We start from the raw sequence: 21,424 nt of genomic DNA, 5'->3' as shown, positions 1-21,424 counted from the left end.
TGTGTTTTAGCAGAAAAAGTCCTTGCTAAATCATGTAACTTTAAAGAACACCCTAAAAATGTAAGTATGTACAGTAAGACCAAAGTGCAGAAAAATTTTATTGCATTTCAGTTGCTGCCAGTGCAGTTTTATGTCTTTGCTTTCATGTCTATGATAGGGGCACAGACTTCATATCATGTAGCAGAAATTGGATCAGGACACCATCCTTATGCACTCACACCACTAGATTTTTTGCCTACTCAGGCAACATATGAAACTGGCTGGCATTTTTTGGTTAATAAAGAGGATAGATATTGTAGAGACTTTGTTACCTCTGGTTGATGCTTTGCACTTTCCCCAAGGATAAGATAAAAGAATTTTGTGCATGCTTGTACTTTGAACAGAACATTAGATGTCAAGACTGGGAGAGGAAGGAGAGAAGATGAAAGTTGAAACATGATTAGGTGTACATGTATTACAGAGGAAGTAATTAAGGTCTTGGATAGGTTTTGCATGGATTTAAGATCTGCAGAAGTGTCCCCACATCTTGTAACATCCTGCTTTTGCATTACGGCAATTCCCACTGCTGTTGTACAGTGAAGAGTCTATCACTGTTTTTCAAAGAAACTTTCTGTCTTAAAAAAAACCCTTCTGTAAATGGTTTCTTTCATTCATTAAAAAAATCTAAGTCTAGGCTGAAATTTACCATCTTGTGTGTCATTCTTGAAAATGTATTTTAGTTATTTAAACTTAACTTTATGTGCAAACAAGGGAAGAAAACATTTCACATGGCTGTTCTCTACTTCTAAAATTACCTGGTGTATGGTGATTCAGATGCTAAAGTTCCTACATAAGCAGTCCCTTTTCAAAATGCAGCCTATATTTAGTGTAAGATGCAGCTTTTGAGTGCAAAAAAGGCAAAGGGGGACAAAGGTATATGAGAATGGCAGCATAGCTAATGTTTGTGTGCACTCACTTCTGTCAGCAGGCTTTCCAAGATTTTTCAATAAGATGTCAGCTGCATATATGTTGCTTGCATTGAGTGAATTGTGGGGAAATATCTCCACAACAGCTGTTCTATTATGCCTTATCAACTGTATATGTGTTTGTGTAATAGGCCACAAATTCCACCTTCTAATAAGTTGTTGAATATGTATTTGCAGTACAGATTTCATGTCTCTGCAGATCAGATAACGCTACAGAAAGTTTGCCAAATGATAACTGGCATGTAGTTTTTGGCAACAGCCTTCTTTCCTTGAAAGAATAAAAACCCAAAACACTGAACAGAGAGACGCTGTTTATAAATAGGTCTTCCTTACGTTTTTTCAAGCCCAGCAATGGTACATTAGCTGATTGAGTCTTTTGTGAGATATTTAATATAATGCTGCAGGGGTATTTAGACACTTCGCCAAATAAAAGAAGACAAACCACAGAGTTACTCAAAAGGCGCTCTTGCAGTTTTCTGCATTGTATTTACTGCCAGCATTGTCAGTTAACCAGTGGAAACTTTCTTGAAAGTTAATTCACTTTCAGAAGGGTGGAATACCCAAGAGGCACCCTGCTTCTTTAGTGCTACTCCTGGCAAGGGGATATTTTCATTCCTCCGTTGTGCTTTTGGATATTTATATCCCCTTATTGCCTCGTGTAAGTTACTGTAAGTAAACAATGAGACTAAATGAACAAGCTCCATATATAATCTATATAATCCGCTCTGTAGCATGAGAGCAATAATTTCATGATGTTTATTTTTCAGTGCTCTCTTTTAATCAGTTTTTAATGACTATAGCAATAGGCTTGGTCCTGCACCATCCAAGGCAGTAAAAATGCCCCTAGTAAAGCTCATGGTGCAGAACGGAGTCACAGCAGGAGAAATGTTCATTTCACTTCAATTTTCCTTTTCTCATTTTCTTTCTCTTACCACTAATAGTGTTACTTTAGGAGTATGTTAGACAGACCATCTTAACTGCTATTTCTTTTTCAGATCCAGCCCTCTAAGCAATTACATCAAAGTTATTAAAGTGTTTATCTGACATAACACATATTAGTCCAGTAAAGACAAACCAGGTGTGACTTAACAGCCTTTATCACTGCTTTTGTGTAAGCATTCCAAGAAGATCCCTAGCGCTCTGTCTAGGGATTGTGCCTACAATCTGTGCTTTGGCCAGAGCCATAACAGCTATCAGAGATCCCATCCTGAGAAATACTCTCCCACAAAACTGGTATATGATTGGATTTATATCCCCAAATCATCGACTCATCTACTTGTTAGCTATATGAATGTATCCTGTAATACTGAACAAAAACACCTTACTTCACTTTGAGACTGACAACATTAAAGTCTCTTTATAGATCATGGTATGAATGTGCCAGTATCCTAAAACATAGTCAAGACATCCTGACTTCAAAAGTGGGAGCTTCTGACACTAGATCATTCTTATTCCATCTCCATACCCTCCAAGCAAATGTATGAATACATTACAAACTTACTGATTCATTGCCCCATCACTTTTTCTGTGTCCAGAATCCTACAACTGTTTCTTGTACAAACTACCAGAGCTCTTCTCTAGCCAGACGTTTCCAGACATTAATTATTTTTATTTGGAAGCTCTTATACAGGCAGCATAGAAGTGCGAACAGTCGTCTTTCCTCATGCTGTACAGAAGTGAGAGTTATTGTACTCACAGTGCAAACATTTTGGCGTGTCCATAATTTTACTGCTCTGAGTCATCCCCTTGACATCTGTGAGGTGACTTAAGATAATTAAGTTCAGCATGTATGGAAGCATTTGCTGGACAGGAGTTTATAGTTCCCATAGTCATTATTTATCCATGTTGCATATATTAGTTTCTTTTATTGCTTTTTCCCAAAGTTTCACAGATAAGTTTCAGAATAAGACTGGGAGGGAGGTCACATTATCCATTCCTCTTCTTCAAGGCAAGATAATCTAGAATCACATAATTTCTAAGATTTGTCTAAAATGTTCTTAAAAACATCTAATGATAGTTCCATGTCTCTTATGAAATTTAAGTACAGTGATGAACTACCTTACTGGTATGCAGAGGTTAATTACGGGATACTGCTATACTATTAAGCATTTATGTTGTATTTTTCCTGATGACCTCCAATTTCTTACTGAAACATTGACATGCTCAGAGCTGTACATGAGGTGCAGATCTCTCCAGTTTCAAGGAAAAGCAATCTTTAGTTTCCCCATTAGTGTAACATTTCTACTTCTGAGAGTTCTGTTGTGATCTGCCTAACACTCTAAACATCTTTATGTATATTAAAAGTACTCAGAATGAATTTGAAAATACAGTAGTTAGTCCATATACATTTCTTCTGTAGTTCTTTGAGAGCACGTAGGTAAATCGATGTCTGCTGTTTTCCACTGCTGTTTCTTTTGTAACTCCTTCCAAACATCTACAGTATCTTTCCAGTTAAGGACACAATGAGTGAATATTACTGACTTCTTGGCTACTGGTGCACTGTGGGTTATGAGGTTGAAGGAAGCCAACTAACAGTAGACACTTTATTTAGAATTTTTTTCTTTTCTAGTTGCTGAAGCAACTAAGGAAGAAAAAAAATTGCAACTTTGATTCATTGAGACTTCTTTACTTTGGGAAAATGAAAGGCACAGTCCCACAGACTTCCTGAAAGCAGATGATGCTGTACTGGCATCATAGGAAAGTTCTCTGTTTTGAAGATCTGTAGTTTTAATGGCATCAATACAAGTGAAGGGGATAAGGGCAGGTGGGATGACTGCCCTGCTGCAGGTTAGACCAAAGCTTGGCCATGTCCAGCTATGCATTCTTGCAGTATTAGTCATTAGTCATCTTTACATGTTTATTCAGACTAAGAAACACATTTTGCAAGTGGTAGAGTTGGTTGTAGTATAATTTTTTCTCCTTCTTACAGATTGAAATGGTCTGCCTTATTTCTTCCGTTCTTTTTGATTTTCTGCATATTTTCCTGATAGGAGAGACTTCTGTTTCAGTAACGTGTGTAATTACCCTTGTAACTTGGAATTTGTTACTCTAATAGAATGTAGGGTTTAATTGAAGGAATATGCTGCTGATTCAGGTAGAATTAAAGAAGTTTTAACATAATTTTGTGTGCTGCTTTTGGCTTCTATAGAGTTATTTTTCTTTACTGCAGCTAATATGGGCCTATGTTTCAGATTTGTGCTGGAAACAGTGTTCATAATTCAGGGATGTTTTCTTTTTTGCTGAACAGCACTTGCACAGAGTCAAGGCTTTTCTCTCACCATCATGCCAGCGAGTAGTCTAAAACTTTCACTTTCTCCACAAAGGTGAATTTGAGCAACTAAGTCTATTCTTGTCTGTATGTCACTGGGAGAATGATTAATTTAACATAATAAGGGAAATAGGCACCATAATTTTCTGGCAGTAATAATTCACTGACAAAAATGTCACAGATGTCAAACAGAGGGAATTTCTTGTCCTGTGTCTCTGACACTTTTGAGTGAAAAAGGATCTCAGTGTAGCACCCACATACCACGTTCAGCAGAGAGGGTATTTAGAGTAAGGAGCCGTTTTTGCCTTCAGTTTTTTCCCCACAGGAGTTAACAGAATCCTTGGACAGCTAGACATTGCTAAGTGCTTTTACAATTGATAGTTTAGTGTTTAGATATATGAAACTTGTGTTTTGAATGATCTTCTGAGTTTTAGCAAATGCGCTCAGTAACAGAGTAGCACTGATTTACCTGCACTAAGTAGATTCCTATAGGGGTCACATTAATTTTGTCTCCTTACTTTATGTCATCTAACCATGGCCACACTATGAAATGCCTTGGCCAGGAGAGAAAGAGGCACCCTAAAACTCATTGATTTAAAAATAAATACTGTGGCATGAAGAAGGCTTGTATTCTCCTGTTTGCTGAGGACTTGTGCCTGCCAGTTTTACCTGAGCTACTGTAGCTCACTGGTAAATGTTAGGTACCCTGTCTCTGCCACATCCTTGGTGGCTTCACAGCATTTTTGCTTCTTCTAAACCAAAACCGGGGCTTTTAACTACAAAGTAGCTTTACATTACAGGTGATTCTTCTCCATTTCTGGAGTGCTGAGCAAATAATGACTGCTACATTTTCTAGGTACTCTTTTTGGGCAAATTTCACTTTGTTGCAGATAAAAATAATAATTTTCGGCTGCACCATGTCTTGTTGAGAGGGATTTCCAGCAGTGTGTCCTTGCCAAAGGAATTTCTCTCCCTTTGAAGTTGCTGCTGTTAGAATCATGGAAAAAATTGATTAAAAAAAAAGACGTCTGTCTGACTTCACTTGCTCCAAGCCATGCTCACAACTGGACCAATTTTAGGTCAGGTTGCTCAGAACCTTTTCGAGTTCTCCATGGATGAAGACTGTATAACCCCTCTGGGTGATCTGTACCAGTGCCTCACCTCTGTCATGATGACATTTTTTCCCCTCTTACATTCCTTACATTCCTCTTATGTTCCTTATTGCAGCTTGATTTTCTTTTTGCTTCTTTTCCTTTGCCTGGACACCTAGGAGGTGAGTCTGCTCCGTCTTTTCTATTATTCCCCTTTTTAGGCAGTTGAGAACACCTATTAGGTCACCCCTGTGCTCTAGTCTTTCAGGCTAACACAACCCTGACCCCTTGGCCTATATTCATACTTTTTATGCCCCAGATCAGTAACTCTCTTGGTGGCCCTTCTCTGGATCCTCCGCAGTATCAGCAGCCTGAGGCCCCACACTTGGACACGGTGCTCCAGATGCCTCATGCACATCAAGCAGCAGAGGGAAGGGTCACTTCCTTGACCTGCTGGCCACTCTCTGGCTAAAGCAGCCCAGTACATGGTTAACCTTTGCTGCTGCAAGGACACACTGCTGACTCACATTCAGCTTGTCCTCCACCAGCACTCATCCCCCAACCAGCTCCACCAGCAAAGCTGGAAAGTCTTGAGAAGTTCCTTAGGAGACTACATCCTTCTTCCTTCAGTTTGTAGATGCAGTCAAACTGGAGGAAGAAGGAAGGGGATTTGCAGATGCTCCCTTTTTTTTCTTTTACCTGATTTCAGTGTTTTGCCTTGAAAGCCCAGCTCTTTCGCACATGCTTCAGAGCCTGAACCTCTTCCCAGCTTCAGAAGGAGGGAGGGAAAACAATTGTGTGGTTGGGGTAAGTGGAAAGTGGGACTACCACGACTTGAAACACTGAACTCAAAACATCCCTTTCTCTTTGGGCTGAGGAGGTGGGGGCTTGCAAGTTTTCAGCTGATCTGTATCTGATAGGTGCAGGATGTGCCTAGGACACAACTGTGGGTGCTAATTAACAGCATTAAAAAAATAAACATAAGCAAAAAGCTATTAAATCCTGTCATTTTATTGTATTTAAATTTGATGTTGAAAAACACAATAGGGAGAATAATCCCTAAGTTCATGACTCTTTCTGATTTTATTTACACATGTAAGGAATGCATGGTGATACAGTGCTGTAGCTGAATCAAATTTCTGTTAGTTTATGAAAATGGGGATGCAATCTTTTGACACACAAGTTGTTCCAAGTGTTTTTGAGCAACACACACAAAATTTTTAAAGTGGAACAAATGTAAGTGTTGGCTGTGGAGTACTGGTAGTACACTTTCAGGATCAATGGCAGCAGGCAGGTAATGCATTAGTTGTGCTTCACCTTTCTGAATTGCATTCTGTCTTCTGTGCTCTTAAGTGAGAACTCCCTTGCCAGCTCTCCCTTGCTGAGCCCTGTGTCCCCACAGACACCTGTGGTGCTGGTGGGCAGCGTGGCATCCGAAGTTCCCACTTCTCAGTCAGAGTGGCCTGAGTGGAATAATTGTTTATGTTCTTTCTACCTTACTAATAGTTGGATTTACACCTGGAAGCCTACTTCATGTACTTTACTGAACCTGATAGGAAAGTAAAAGTGTGGCTAAAACCACACCAAGATTTATGCCCTTCAGTTGGTCATAGTAACTTTTGTAACCAGGCTCCTCTAGTGCAGAGCCCAGTCTGGATTTTAACCCAGTTTTCATCCTGACACTGCTTTTTAAACAAATTAACAGTGTTTTTTCCTCCCTTAGGTCTGTAGTCGCAAGCCATAATTTGTTCTACATTTTGAAAATGTAGATTTCCAAATCTCCAATGTTTGATCTACATTTTGGAAATGCAGTGGCATTTTGGAAATACAGATCAGATTATGGAAGATGTTTTTTACTGAGGTTAAATCAAATGAGCAGAACTGCTGATAATGCTTCACATTTGTTTCAGTTGTTACTGATGGATTGCAGTAATGTTTAGAAAGTTTGACTGCAGTAGTGTTTCTGAAATTTGACAGCATTACAGAACTGATCGTGGTGCAAACTGAAATGTGCAAACCTAGCAATCTAAAATTAGGGTTCTAAATTAATATTTAGGTATTGAGTTAAGAACTGACACATTACCTGTCGTTGAATTCAGTAGAATTCAAAAAATTATGTGGAAAGACAGCTTACCCTTGGCTACACTTGAAGTTAAACTGAGTTCAGCAGCAGCTGTAACTGCTTTATCAGCAGTGGGTAAATTTGCTGGAGTAGACAAAGCTTCTGAGTTTCTGGGTTTTTTGCTCAATAGGAAGCAAATTTATGAACTTTTTTCCATGTTTGAGTGTTATAACTAAATCTATTTATTTCTGTCTCCCAGATGTTTTTTGGAAGCCAGGAAAGATTTAGCAGTCTTAGCAAAAAAAACAATGATCATTTTGGAAACATTTCACAATCCCCTTTCTGCGTCAAGACTTTGTGCTGCACAGAAATAAATTAAGCAGTGTTTTGGGGCCCCACGCATCCATCGTCCAGCTGTTGCAGATTTTATGATGAACTACAGTTCATGTTTTTGGATAGAGAGGGACATTGTAAGTTCCTGGCTGGGCTTTGTGAGGTGAAGGCGCTCAGAAAGGATGGGCAGAATCCCTTTGCTGCTTGCTCCCTTCTGGAAGAGAACAGTAGGAGCTGATGGTGCCGCTCACACCTTCCCTGCCATCTCCTGTTTACATCAGTGGCACTGTGCCCAGGAGTGCTCAGTGGTGCAGCAGGGCATGTGGTGCCCCTGCTGGCATCTGGGCAAAAGAAAAAGTGCAGAGGGCTGTCCCCATGCCTTGTGTTTGGGGTTGACACCAGGGTAATGTCTCAATGTGTAACAGATGGGCTGCGCTGTGGCAGCAAAGACTTGATTTGATACATAGTTTTTCTTCCATTTGTTTGCACTTGTTTGGGAGGAATCAGTTTTTGCCTTACTATTGTTATTCTCCAAGAAAACTTCTTTACTGCTTTCTTTCTTGCCATTTCTTTTGCTCTATGATGCCTTGGGGTGATAAGTGATAATTTTCTCTCCTTTGGGCTTTTGATTTGAGCTTTTCTTGTACTGCCTGTGTTTTGCTCATGGCTGTGGCAATAAAGATATACATGGCTTGGGCTGAGGTCCTGCCTTGCTCTATTTACCGGCTTTTACTACTTAAATAGCCAAGATACCCTTACCTAATATCATCTTTCTTCACAATGGCTTTCCCTGAGGTTCTGCCGTTTGTTTTGCTTTCAAGTCCTCAAATTGAACAACATTGTGCCCCAGAAAGTATGAGCTGTTCCTATACCTTTAGCCAGGCGTGCTAATCTGGAATTTAAATAAAACCAGACATTTGTTCAAAGGTTAGTTGCTATGATTATCAATCAGCCTCCTGGTTGCCATTGCTAAGACAATCAGAGACTTCTGCCTTTTGGGGAATAACTAATTAATAGGATTGCTTATATCAGAGTATGTTGTCTTATCCAACAGTGAATATTTGAAAGCAAGTAGAAATGTAAAAATAAAGAAGTCTTGAAAAACAACTATTCAGGCTTATGCCTGGTGGAGACTTGATTGATATTAATAATTAAAATAATCTGTCAGTTTTGATAATGAGAATCTTTAATCCTGAATCTTGTACTCCTTTGAAATAGCAGTCAGCAGGATACTTTCTATATAATGTACTTTGGGAATTCAGCCTTCACAGGTAATAAATTATTAGGGTATTACATTACAAAACACAGTTTTGACAAAAAAACCACACCAAACTCATACATTTACAAGCTTCTTATGAAAAGAAAATTATATACATTATTTGGGAAGCTTTTTGATGTGTTTGCATTTGAGACATATCGATCCCCACAGTGTAACTGGAGATAAATTACGAAGCTGTACAAAGATTTCTGCTCTTGCATTGCCATTGCCACTGCCACTGCCATGGCAGGAAAAACTGTGGGTCTGTTCCCCAGGGAGACCACGCAGACACAGGTTTCTTTAGCCAACAGCACATGGTCATGGTTGTTTGCCATCCTCAGTAGGGCCTGTGAGATGAAACACTCCAGTGCTGAAGAGGGGTGTTCAGCCAAGGAAAAGCGGTGCATTCCCTTTGCCCGCTGTGTTGATGTCTTCCAGTTGCCGTACATAGGCAGTTCAGGATATATATAAACACTTCTAACATGGAGCATCTTTTTCAGGGTTTTTTTTCAGTTTATTCAGAAAGGAAAGTTGCACTTGCAAGCCAGTTACACATCATACTGCCAGCTGCTACAGTGATTTCCAGGGCTGGGGTCTCATGCTGGCAGCTTATTTTTCAGTCCTGTTGTTTCAGGTGCTGCCACCTCCCCTCCCTTGGGAAGATCAGGGGACGACTTTGCTTTAGCACCTTTACCTTTGGCTGTGCTTTCAGGAGTGTTGCATGTGGTGGTGATTCCCAGCAAACTGGAAGTTGTACTGCTTCCAAGGGATCTCTCAGGTGTGTTGTATAAGGAAATAGCATTATTGCAGGGTTGACCCAAAAATCCCTCTGGAAATCCAGTGAAGAGAGCCAAAAAGAAACATCTCATCCTAAATCTAGTGAAAGCAAGAACTAAAGAGTTCTCCACTGGACTTGTTCTCACCCCATTACTTAGGAAAATAAAAACACTAATTTGGGTAGAGGAAGTAACCTTTCTGTGTCACCTGATTTGCCATTTAAAAACCTTGTCAAGAAGTAAATTTGATCTTGAATTATTATTTGGAACTGAAAATGTTTGATTTAGAAAATTTTGAAGCTAAATATGGCAAATGTTTAAAGTCTGTTTTGTTCATAATAATTATTATAAAATCAATTTGATAAACAGGCATAAATTCATTAATGATTTGGATAAAATAAAATCTGTTGTATTATTGAATAAAAATTAAAATATAACAGAAAAAATTGCCTTGGCCTATGAAACCATAAGCTGTTCTATCCTCAGTTTTTATAATTACACTTATAAAGGTATAAAATAGGTAATCATGTAAATAATGAAATAAATTTATTGACTATAGAGACATTAAAACCACTAAAACACTGAAATTCTGGAAATGCTACAGAGCCACACTCTACAAAAGCTTTTAATGTCTTCAAATAATTTCAGTTTTACTTTTGAATCAGAACTGCCTTCCTGCCACTTTCCAGTGTGTAAAAATTTAATATTTGCTCTATCATATCTTCTCTGCCTATGTCCTAATTGCTTGTCAGGCAGAAAGTTGTCTCTCTGAAGTACTGTCCTCTTCATGACAGACAGCAACATTTCCATAGGATCTGCCAAAGACGAGGTTATGCTGTAATTTCTCCAAACAGCTGTGTCTGCTTCGTTATGAATAGAAGCTGTTGGGGACTGTATCCAAATCTTAGTTCTCACCCTTCCAAATCACATTAACAAAATTATCACATGCCTGGGTGAGCACTTTTCCACCACTTTTAATTAATTCCAATTGTACGTTATCCACTCCAAAAGGTTTATTGGCTTTTTTTTTTTTTAATATCCTAGTATCAGCTGTCAGCTTCTGTCACCATTAGAAATAGTTCTTCATGAAGATTTGGGCTTCCCGAGGAGATATTCCCACCTCCTTTCCATCCAGCACTGTATTTGTTTCTTCTGTGGGCTCAGCTCTTGGCAGCGTGCAGCCCTGGCATTGGATGCGGTGGTATCTTGTCTCCCAGAAAAGGCCTCAGTGAGGCTCTGCCTGCTTTGCCAGTTCTCCCCAGTGGCATTTCTTGGGACGACTGTGCCTATCAGGAGGTGTCTGTTCATGCCAGTTTTCTGTAGTAACTGTAAAAAGAGCATCTGTTTCCCACCTCATACAAATATATCCCTCATCTGCTTTCACCCTTCTTCCTGCATCGCTGCACTGATCAGACAACAGGAGTCTGCCTTTTTTCTCCAGGTGAAAAACCTGCCTGTGTAATCCTATTTCTTGGGCAACACAACCTGTTGGGTTGAGAGCATTTACCTTGCAGCAGGGGGTGGCTGATGGGGGATGCTGGCCCATGGCTGACCTTTGGCAAGCTCCTGGCTCTGCCCCAGCAATTTACAAACTCATTGGTTTGTTTTGTTTTGGGTTTTTTAAATGATAGTAACAAGAGGCATCAGTTCAGTGGCAGATGGTTAATGAAGTGTTCAGGTGCTTCTCATACACACTGTGCTGAAAGAGCAATCAGCCTAAGCCATGCACAGTGTTTCCAGAACAGCCAGATGTTTTTAGTGGATCTGGCTGTAAATATTCTGGTTTTAGACTTTCAGTACTGGGATGGGTAAGCAGCTGTAACAACCTGCATTAGGAAATGTTTATAGAAGAAGCAAAATACTCAACATATTTCAGGTTTTATTTATTTCCATTTTTATTTGTCCATGTGTTTTGATAATTCCTTTGCATATCTCATAATTATTGCTGTTCTATTTTTGTGGCAAATTGAAAATAGAACAACCAATAGTGTGGAATTCTTCACCATTTTTCTTTTTTTGATGTCTGTTGAGGATAACAAGATTTCTACACTGCTTGTTTAACCAAAAAAAGCACTGCTGTTACTATTCAGAAGCAGGCTGCTGCTTTCTTTTTCCAGCTAGTTTTATTTTATAAAATTGAGCTCTGCTGATGCAGTCCCTGCTGCAGGTCCTGGGGCAAAAATCATCCAGCTCAGCTTCTCCTTCTTTCTGATGTCTCCAGAGGTTAGGGTGAGACCTGCTGGCCAAATGTAACTTGGAATGTAGTGGAGGAACTGCAATATCAGATGGGAAGAAACTCTTGTAGGCTTCTTTCCTAGATCATCATTAAATGGGCTCAGGTTTAAAATAGAGTCTCGTAAGAGATAGACATCTTAGAAGGAAACTGATACTGCTGGAGTCAAACAGAAGTATTTAATTCTGTTTCTGGCTCCTTGAACTTTTCTTCTCCCTGTGGGATTCATAGCTAACCATAGTCTGGTGGATATAATTTTGTTCTACTGTCTAGCATGTTCACACCACTTTGTAAAGGCTTTTTTTTTTTTTTTCCCACAAATAAAGTTATTGCATCCTGCCAAGATGCTGTGACATGGAGAACTATGACTTCATTTTCTACTCTCAGTGATTCAGAAGGGATATTTTTACATTATATGGTATCAAGAAAATTTTATCCATATAAATCCTTACCTATACCAAGTCCAGTCTTTAAGATTGCAGACATGTTTCTTGTCCAGAGTCCCCAGTGATATTCTGCTAAGTGATGTAGTGTTGTCTTTGTTGGGCTTGAGTCTCCTCTAACTCGCTTCTCCTGTGCTGAGGAGGGCATCTGAAGAGTTAGGAGGTTCATATCCCTCTCAGAGCATTTCTGCACAGCAGGGAGTGACTTCAGATGTGTGCATGTCAGCCAACATCAGTCAAGAGAGGTGAGTAATGAAAAATAGAGGAAGAGCCAGCAGAACCCAGACACAGCTGAGTCTTTTCATCTCCCTGACTCCAAAGAGCATAGTGAAGTGGAGCCTGGACAGTGCCATTTAAAATAAACTATCCTGCAGAAAATCCAAGCCAAAGGTTCTTAAATAGCAGCTATTTACAGAAGAATGATCAAATCTAAGGTCCCAAATGTAACACAAAACCGTGTATCTTACTTCCAAATGGGCCTATCACAATATGTAAATGTTCAACACGTTGACTGAACCAAGCTCCAAAGTTTGTATTCCTTAACAGGAAAAGTGGATTAATAAGATATTCATTGACATAGATGGTTGATTATATTTTTATATTAATTTAGTAGGAGTTCTGTGCTATCAGTATGTTCTGTAGCAGAACAGAGCCTTGTATTATTTACAATCACAGAATCATTAATCTGTGTAGGCATTGTAATGGCAGCTGTAGAACACATTACAAAGTTAAGCAGGCAATATTCTGCAAAAAAAGAAAATATCTTTGGGTAATTGTATGGATGTTAATTGTAAGAATGTAGTGGGTTCTCCCTAATCTGAGAGTGGATGTCACAAGAAGGGATGAAATTGGAATGTTGAGTGCACAGAGTCCATCACGGAAGGTGTTAGCACAAACCACCTTTCCAGAGTGCCTGTCCCTTCTCACTGGCTCTGGAGGAAGCACAAGGAGCAATGTTAACTGCCTGAGATTAATCTCTGCCTGTACAGTGTGTTATTGTTCCTTGTCTTAAATTCCGTGTCTCTGGCCAGCATTAGCAGCTCTAAGGGGTGAGTCTCAACTGGCAGCATACTGAGGTTGAGCAGGGCCCTGTGTTTGAGAGGGGACAGGTCTTTCCTGACCCTCATGTTAATAAATTTGTACTAGCAACATTACACCAAAGTGCTTGGTCTGGTCTCTGAAGCACACCAGCAGAGCCTGTGTATACTCTGTGTGTGAAGATGCTTTCAGTGAACACCCAGACTTGCACCCAGATACTGTAGACAGAGCACTGGACTTAATAAGCACTCCTAGTTAGCGCCCCTGTGAGCCCCCAGCTAGAAACCCAGCACAGCTGCGAGTACCACAAGTGCTTTGAATTCCTCCTTCTGGGAACTGTGGAGCATGTTCCAATTTCCAGTGTCCACATTTCTTTATGATGAAGGGGAGGAACACACAGGGTACAAGAAATACCTTGGACAGTGAATTTAGGCATGGAATAGACAGAAATCTCACCTTCATCTTGTTGGAGGTGATAGAGGACAAAATCTGGGCTCCCAAAGCCACACGTGTGACGGAGCCAAAAGGAGATGCACTGTATTGGGACTGGTGTATAATCTTTTATATTTAAAAATACACACATTCATCTGTCTCAGAAAAAACAGGTTTTTTCTTTGCAAGGCCTCCAGCTATAGCTTTTGCTTTCTTGGAATCTATAGATCTGGCTAAGAAATGTCAAAGGGTATGGGGTGTCAGCGCAAGAATGGCAGTGATTTCTACAAGGCAAGGAGAGAAACCCATAAACAACTTCTATGGACCTGGAATTTTATTATTTATGGCTAATCTGTACAGTGATGCTTTAAATGCTTCAGTAGCCACTCTTGGTGTAAAAATTGTTGAAGAAATACACAGATGTTTAGACCCTCAAGACTGGATCCCCCCCTCACCTGGCTATTTTTGGCTATTTTCAGTTGTAAACCTATGTGTCTTAAAAAGAGTAGCACCCACTCTTCTAACCAGGACAGTTTTTGCAGTGTAACTTCTCAAGTCAGAGATCTGTGCTACACTAAGAATCTTTGCTGGGAGCAAAGCTGTGATTGAAACAGCATTTAAAGTGTTTGAAAACACTCTGTCCTGGGGTTATACCTGGGAGTGCTGTTGAAACAGCATTTAAAGTGTTTGAAAACACTCTGTCCTGGGGTTATACCTGGGAGTGCTGTTGATCTTGGCTTTGATTTAGTTAGCATGATTCCTGACATGAGTGTAATGTTGTCTGTTTCTGTTTTTTGTTTTATTTGTGTTTGGGTTTTTTTTCCCCATAGGTTGGCTGGATTAACTGGCTCGCATTCAGAGGGATCTTGGCAGAACTATTTTGCTTTTGTTGAACCTCTCTACAGCACATCATAAAGACTTCCTAGGTCCAGAAGCTGCAGAAAAACAACTGAGCAGCAGAAAAATGTGACTCTGAGAAGAGACTTCAAGCCTTCTGATGATGAATTTTCTATTGATCAGTTCTAATTTAAATATATAGCTGAAGCATGCATAAAAGTTAACTTGATAGGGAAAAACACCTTCTCATTAATTAGAACTGCCAAAAAAAAAAGCAGTCACCTGAAGCTTCAAAATGAGTGCTCCACTAATTCCAAACAAGTCATGTTATTCCCAGCTTCAGGACAACCACAGTGAAATAAGAAACAATAATGATAGCATAGTGAATGTTGGGGATACCAATGCCAACCAAATTGTAACAAAAGTTAGAACCACTGACGGGGATGTTACGAAACATGATTTGACAGATGAGAGTGGGAATATATACTCTGGAGGAACAGAGAAAGTTACTCATCTGCCTACAGAGCAGAATAAACTTCCGACCTTCAAAGACTCTCGGACCTGTCACACCAGTGTACAGGAAAGTAAGCTGCCCTCCACCACAAGCAGGGAAATGGGGAAAGATTGTAGGACCAGCGAAGCTAAGGATATATCAAGGCACATCAGGATTAGCCGAGGACAAAGCCTGTCCAATTTAAAAAGTAGCACAAATGACGCCAACCTAGAGGTTGTCTCCAAAGGTGATGTTGACTTCACCCAGAACTTTTCTAAGGGAAAGATGTCCAGGACTGTGGAGGTGGAGAGAATAAAAAGGCTTTCTTTGGGAAGACCAAGTAAATTCTCTCCTCAGCCTGAAACATTTGCAAAAGACTGCGTTGGCCGCGTGTCGTGTAAACGTCTGCTCTCTGCATCATTGGACTCCATCGACAGGTCTCACCACTTGGTAGGAAGTACAGAGAAATCACAAAAAACATCCACGGAACATTTTCTTGGGATGGTGTTTCGTCCACTCGACAATACCTCAGAGGAAAATACTGTATTTTATTCCAAACCATCTACCTCAGGAAACAAGAAAACAAGTAAACCAGAAAATGTACCAAATGTTAGCATTGAAAGCACACTCCAAGCTTCTCATTCTCAAAATTCAGCTGTTAAACTCAATGAGATTGCTAGTAAATCAGAAGCACAACTAGGTCAGGGTGATAAAAGTAAAAAACTGGAACCTAGGACTGCACCATCTCTACAATATAAAAATACGTGTCCACAAAAAATAGAGAGAATTATGCTGGTAGAGTTCCTGGGGTGTCCAAGAGCTGAAAATGCAGCAGTGCAGGAACAGAAAAGCTCTGGGTCTGACACGTCAAAATTTCAAGTATCTCATTTTCAAGACACCTGTAATAAAGTAGAGGACCCATTGCCAAGCCAGGTGGTAACTCATCCTGATGATAAATTGCGAAGTGGTAACATCACTATCAGCAGGGAAGGGAGAGGAAGCAGTGACAGTGACAACAGGGCAACCAGCCAGGCTGGTGAGGAATATTTTACTGATGAAGAAATGGAAACAATATTTCCACTCGCCTGCAGTGGTAAATCCAGCATCAAAGTGACACCTAGGAAAAACAAAAATTTGCATGAAGTTGACACAGGTTGCACTGAAACAGTTGGTGAACAAATATCTCCTATACCTAATATTAATCCACCTGACAGCAAACCCTTGAAAGTTAATGAGAATAAACTGATGCTAGTCAAAGAAAGCACTGAGGCTGCTGTTGTGCCTGCTTCTGATCCCTCAGATCATCACAGAGCGCGCAGTGCAGAGACAATGTCAAATCAACAACCTGACAGTCCCAACAGTGATGTGGAAACCTCAAGTGTTTCAGTTTCAAATAAAGAAACAGCTAATGTACAGAAGCATCCTCCAGAGGAAGCACCAGAGATCTGTAACATTCCAGCAAAGGCTGATGTCTTTTTATGTGTCCCAACTCCTATGCGCCCGGTGGCAACGCTGGATGTTAATGGTCAGCCCACACTATCAAACAGTAATTCAAAGGACCTTTATGCACTTCATGATGACAAACTGTCGCCCTCCTCAGTCCTACCTCCCACTGACAGCACACAGTTGTTAAACATATCCCCTAAAGTGCCTATCAAGACTGGTTGCAGCAGCGCCATCCCAAAACCTATCCTGGTCCACCCCAAGGGCTCCCTCACAGATAAGGCCAGTGTGGACAGTGACGGCAGTGAAAAGCTGGAAGAAGGCATTGAGATGAAACCTGCCATACCCCGGCCCAAACCTGTGAGACCTAAAATCATCACATACATTAGGAGAAACCCTCGCTCGCTAGAGCAGCTCGACCCTTTGTTCGCGCCGGCAGGGCTGCCCTTCGACGGCCCCGCGTGCAGCATCCCCATCTCCGCGGAACAGAAGGCATCCAACGGAGGGGAGGCAAAGCCCGCCAGCATCCTATATGACAAATTTAAACCCGACCTCCAGAAGCCAAGGCTCTTTGGTTCGGGACTAGTAGTGTCAGGAATTAGGCCGCCAGGTCATCACTTCAGTCCGATGAGCGAGAAGTTTCTGCAGGAGGTAAGTTTCTGCAGCTTAGACAGCTGCTTTTGTGTGCCAGGTAGTGATCATTTGCTTATTTGTTGCTGCCAGAAGTTAGTTCTCAAACCTCAAATAAGAAATAAATCCTAGAACAGTGTCTGATCATTAGAAATAAACTTACCTAACTGTTTCTGGCATTGACCCTGTTGTGATATCTTAGCTGTGACTGGAAGTTGTCACTGTGTTCTTCCAGTATTTTCCAGAAAATTGGTCACCTGCTAGTATTACAAATAGGAATGTTTAGAAAGAAAAAGACATACTGAATTGAATAAATGAATTTTTTTTTTTGCTTCCCAAAGAATAGCCTTGGTAAATGATTGTAATTTGCCCACATGGACTTTTCCTTCCTAATGGGAAAGTTGGCAGGTTTTTGTAAACAGAGCACTAGAGATCTAAACTAATTCCATTCTGTTTAGCTGCATTGAAACCCAGGGACTATCAGAGTTCTTTTTGGATTATACATATCACACAAAAGAAGATTTACTTTTGACTAATTTTAATGCTGTTTCTTACACTGACTTGCACCTCAAATAAGATTTCTTCTTTCCCCCGGAAAGCCATCCTGAGCAGCCAAAATGTGATGGAAATCCCTCTGGACGCCTCTGGCTCTGAATATATCATGTTTCTGCCTTGCTAAGCTGGGCAGGAGCCTTGGTTTCCTGAAATCCCTGCTGGTAGGTCAGCACAGTGGAGGAACATGAGCTTGCTTGGTAGGTGGAGAAAGGACAGGGAAGAGCAAGCTACATGCGTATCTGTCATGTGCTCTTGCATCCACTGCTTGGGACCTGTGGTAGTTCAACAACCAAGCTTTTCATATAAACACTGAAGATAACACAAATGTTTTTATTTGAATGAGTCTTTAAAAAAAAGGATTTTTTTTTTGCCCTCTGTCTTGTGGTATTATTTTATTGCCTTCCTCATTCTACATACAGTATTGATCCAAGGAACAGCATTAGAACAACAAATTTAGTGACAGTGTTAGTGACAGTCAAAATTTGGCAAATACCCAAATTAAGATACTGTGTGTCAGTGTAGATTGACCCTTAGGGCATATTAACCAAACACCTACTGAAGTGAGCAAGGATTATAGTTATTTCTCATCACAAACACAGAAAGAACAGTGCCTGCTGTTCTTTTCCTTCTAACTCCAGTTTCCAGCTCTGTCTCTTATATTTTATGTCCAGAGAATGAATTACTAAAGTCTTTGAAAGTTTGTCTATGCCAGCCATCATTAGTATATTTTCACAATTGCCTTGTGAGGGGAAACTACTAGGACATTACTGTTTAATGCATGGCAATGGAAAGGAAAGCCAAAATGACCCAGACTGTGCGCTGGCTGTTTGGCTGTTTACAGGGTGGCATGACCCTCTGAAGACCACAGGTGTCTATGACAGTTGGGGTTCAGATAATCAGGCAGGATCAGCAGACACATCTGTGAACAAAGGACAGATTTCTGTGCTCTGCTGAGGATTGTTTTTAGCACGAGAAGGACTCAGGTTGTGGCAAGTCTACAGCATGGTTTTCTCTAGACTAGGGTTAGAAGTAGGACAGCTATGGGCTGGAGAGGATCCAAAGCATCTTCCCCTGTTCCTCCAAGAAATATGACTTTTGATGGGTATTTCAGTGAGGCAAAACCTGAATGCAAGCAAGCTGCTTCTTCAGAGAAGCTGGATTGACTGGAGAAGAAGCTGAGAAGAAAAAGTCGAACTGCAGTTTGCATTGTGAGTTTGCATTAGCCCAGGAGTCAGGAGCTGATAGCAGAAAGTGGAATATTCTTTCTTGGACTGCCACCCTAAAAGAAATAACCTGGCTGTCCTGCCAGCTGGAGGAATAAAAAGGGGCCTGATTTGTCTGCTTATGGATCAAGAGAAAGGAAAAGGATCAATCCATGGAGGTGAACAGATGCTTAGAACAGCAGCTGTGCACATTATGGGTTCATAGCAGATGAGTGGTGTGTAATCTGAAAGAAATCAATTAGGATGCATTGAGATAGATCAAAATCAGTGTGCTGAAGGGAGAGTGTTGAAGACACAGAGGTTTTGGAGACAAGGACACGCTGGTATGATGGCTACTGTCTTGGTTGGAGAAAAAAGTCCCAGACTGACCCATTTCACACATCCAGTATGGTCTTTGGACAGCTTTGATTAGCATTTTGTAGCTCCTTATATAGCTGTGATAGTGTTAATAGTTGTTAAGAGTCTAACCTGTCATCTCTAAGCATCGTTCAGCCAAGTGGTAGGAACAATTAAATATCCCTCTGGGTGCCAGGAGTTAGAAGAAATAGGAAGGTGCTGTCTCGGACAGGAGACTCCAAGAAAAGGCCTGGAGAACTCGATGAGAAAGACTCGAGGGCTGCCTCTGGGCAGTGAGAAGCCTGCTGGGCTCCTTGAGCTGCCTGTGCAAAAGCCCACTTAGGGCAGCTCAGACAAAAATCCCAACTGCAGCACGAAGGCAGTTCTGCTGTGCTGAGGGGCTGGGTCCATAGCGGAATTGAGCTAAGGCTGAATGGGCAGCCTTGCCTGTGGAATTGGCAGCTCCCCCAGTGCTTTTCTTTAGAACATTGGCAGAGTGTGTAGACAGATCTTTCATGCCCATCTTCACCAAAAAAAGAAAAAAAAAATAAAGAAAAGAAAACCTCTCAAGGTGAAATTCAAAATGCTTAAGAAAACCAGTCCTTGTCCAGTGCAGGTCACTGCTGTCCACATCCTTCATCACAACGTGGGCTCCCCATCTCATTGTGGACCTCACCCTCTTCTAGTCAGCACCAGTGGGTGTTTGTGGGCACTTTGTGCTCCCAGTTGCCTCAGTGGGAACTTACAGGGCAAATTGTGGAACCCAAAGACTGTAGCTGTCCTAGAGAACTGAACAGTGGAATGACATGGCTCAGGTAAGGTTGTCTGTACTGCTGGACTGGGAGCACACTCCCCAGCTCAGGGTCGAGCTCTGCCAGAGCGTGCTCACCCAGAGGCTGCTCCCAAGGACCAGCGTGGATCAACCTGGTCTGCAGAGTGAGAGTTTACTTGTACAGGTACAGTCTGTGTCCTGTCAGAGAGTGGTCACTGGCCACTTTTTCACTATTTTATGGCTGTTGCCAAGAGCCCTGATCTGGTGAGACTCTGTAAGGAGGTGTGCTGATAACCAGCTCTCCTGTCTGCCCCACCAAGACTCTGCCTGCCCCATTCAACCACCTCTTTGGGTCTGTCCCCCAGCTCAGACATCTTTGTGCTCCAGAGAGGATGGACTAAAGTCTGTTGAAACAAAAAGCCTGCTGAGGTTAAAAGGAGTAGGGGAATTGTTTTATATATAGTCAAACCAAAAATTCCCCCCCAAATCCTGTTATTTGAATTGCCTGAACTGATGTTGCCAACTCTTTCCCAAAGAGTTGCCTGAAGTAGACACTTGACAAGCAAATTCTTCCTCGAGGCATTGATGTTTGATGATGTTATAAACAAAGTAACATGAAGGAAAGTGTTGGGCATCTGTACCTGCTGGCCATGCTGCCAGCTCTGCATGGGAATACCCAGCCTGTGGAAATTCCTGTAAGCTCAAGGTATTTGTTGCAGACTTTCTAGCTCATTCTAACAAATTCATTAATGGGTGTGTGGGGAATGAGCAGACAGCCCCACAGAAAAAAACTCTGGGCTGACCTTCTTAGTGGACAGGCTGCAACAGATCATTTCCCTAATAGTCCATACAAAAATCTAGTACAGGGTACTAACAGGGATCATATTAATCCATATCTTTCTGAAGAGCTTTAAAATGGCAATAATTTTATACAATTCTATTGAGACCAGTTGAATTTCACACTTCATGAATTCACAAGGAAATAGAAAGGAAAAAATAGTATATCTTCATAGCAAGTTTATGTCCCCTAAAGCTGGGATCTTCAAAAAATAGTGTCTAATTCTTGAGAGATATTTGGATAAATTCAGTTGGACTTGATTTTCTTAAGGGTCTTTTCAAATCTAAAAGATTCTATTCTAAGTCCTTCTCACTTCTCTCAGCTTGAGAAGATGTTTTATGCTTGTGATTGATTGCTTTTGTGTCCATGTTTGTTGCCCTTCTCTGTTAGTCCTAGAA

The 21,424-nt window shown here is 40.9% G+C and overlaps 1 protein-coding gene across 1 annotated transcript in view; it reads left to right on the top strand.

Moving 5' to 3' along the window:
* MTUS2 (microtubule associated scaffold protein 2) overlaps window positions 1-21,424 on the top strand; it is a 251,169-nt gene that overhangs the window by 85,638 nt on the left and 144,107 nt on the right. The window contains exon 3 of the mRNA XM_042014068.1: window positions 14,730-17,323. Within this exon, the coding sequence (XP_041870002.1) occupies window positions 15,032-17,323 (2,292 nt within the window). The 5' untranslated portion in view covers window positions 14,730-15,031. The remainder of the gene's footprint in view (window positions 1-14,729; window positions 17,324-21,424) is intronic.

The sequence above is a fragment of the Corvus kubaryi genome, unplaced genomic scaffold, assembly GCF_017639235.1.
Source record: "Corvus kubaryi isolate FWS band 111438036 unplaced genomic scaffold, C.kubaryi_AGA036_p1.0 split1-65, whole genome shotgun sequence".
NCBI lineage: Eukaryota > Metazoa > Chordata > Aves > Passeriformes > Corvidae > Corvus > Corvus kubaryi.
Note: the sequence above shows the minus strand (reverse complement) of the source record. Positions and strands in the feature narration are given on the sequence as shown.